Source organism: Haliaeetus leucocephalus, unplaced genomic scaffold, assembly GCF_000737465.1.
Source record: "Haliaeetus leucocephalus isolate CR32 unplaced genomic scaffold, Haliaeetus_leucocephalus-4.0 Scaffold495, whole genome shotgun sequence".
Taxonomy (NCBI): domain Eukaryota; kingdom Metazoa; phylum Chordata; class Aves; order Accipitriformes; family Accipitridae; genus Haliaeetus; species Haliaeetus leucocephalus.
In genome coordinates, this window is record NW_010972931.1 from 1,161,311 (window position 1) to 1,161,560 (window position 250).

At 71.6% G+C, this 250-nt stretch overlaps 1 protein-coding gene across 1 annotated transcript in view; it reads right to left on the bottom strand.

Annotated features, from left to right (window-relative positions):
* The window catches only part of RAB20 (RAB20, member RAS oncogene family), a 25,561-nt gene extending 25,322 nt beyond the window's left edge, over positions 1-239 (bottom strand). Inside the window, exon 1 of the mRNA XM_010575623.1 lies at positions 68-239. Within this exon, the coding sequence (XP_010573925.1) occupies positions 68-239 (172 nt within the window). The remainder of the gene's footprint in view (positions 1-67) is intronic.
* Between the last annotated feature and the right edge of the window lie 11 nt (positions 240-250).

Sequence of the window (250 nt, forward strand, 5' to 3'; positions counted from 1 at the left end):
CCCCCCCCCTCCCCGGGCCGCCCTGCACCGCGCCCGGAGGGGGGCCGCGCCGCGCCGGGGGTCTCACCCGCCGTGTCCCAGATGGAGATGTTGTAGGGCCCCCACTGCTTGAGGTAGAAGGCGCCGCCGACCGTGCTGACCGTCTCCTGGAAGCGCCTCTCCATGTAACGGTGCAGCAGGGAGGTCTTGCCCACGTTCATGTCCCCCAGCAGCACCACCTTCCCGTCCGGCTTCTTCATCGCGGCCCGTC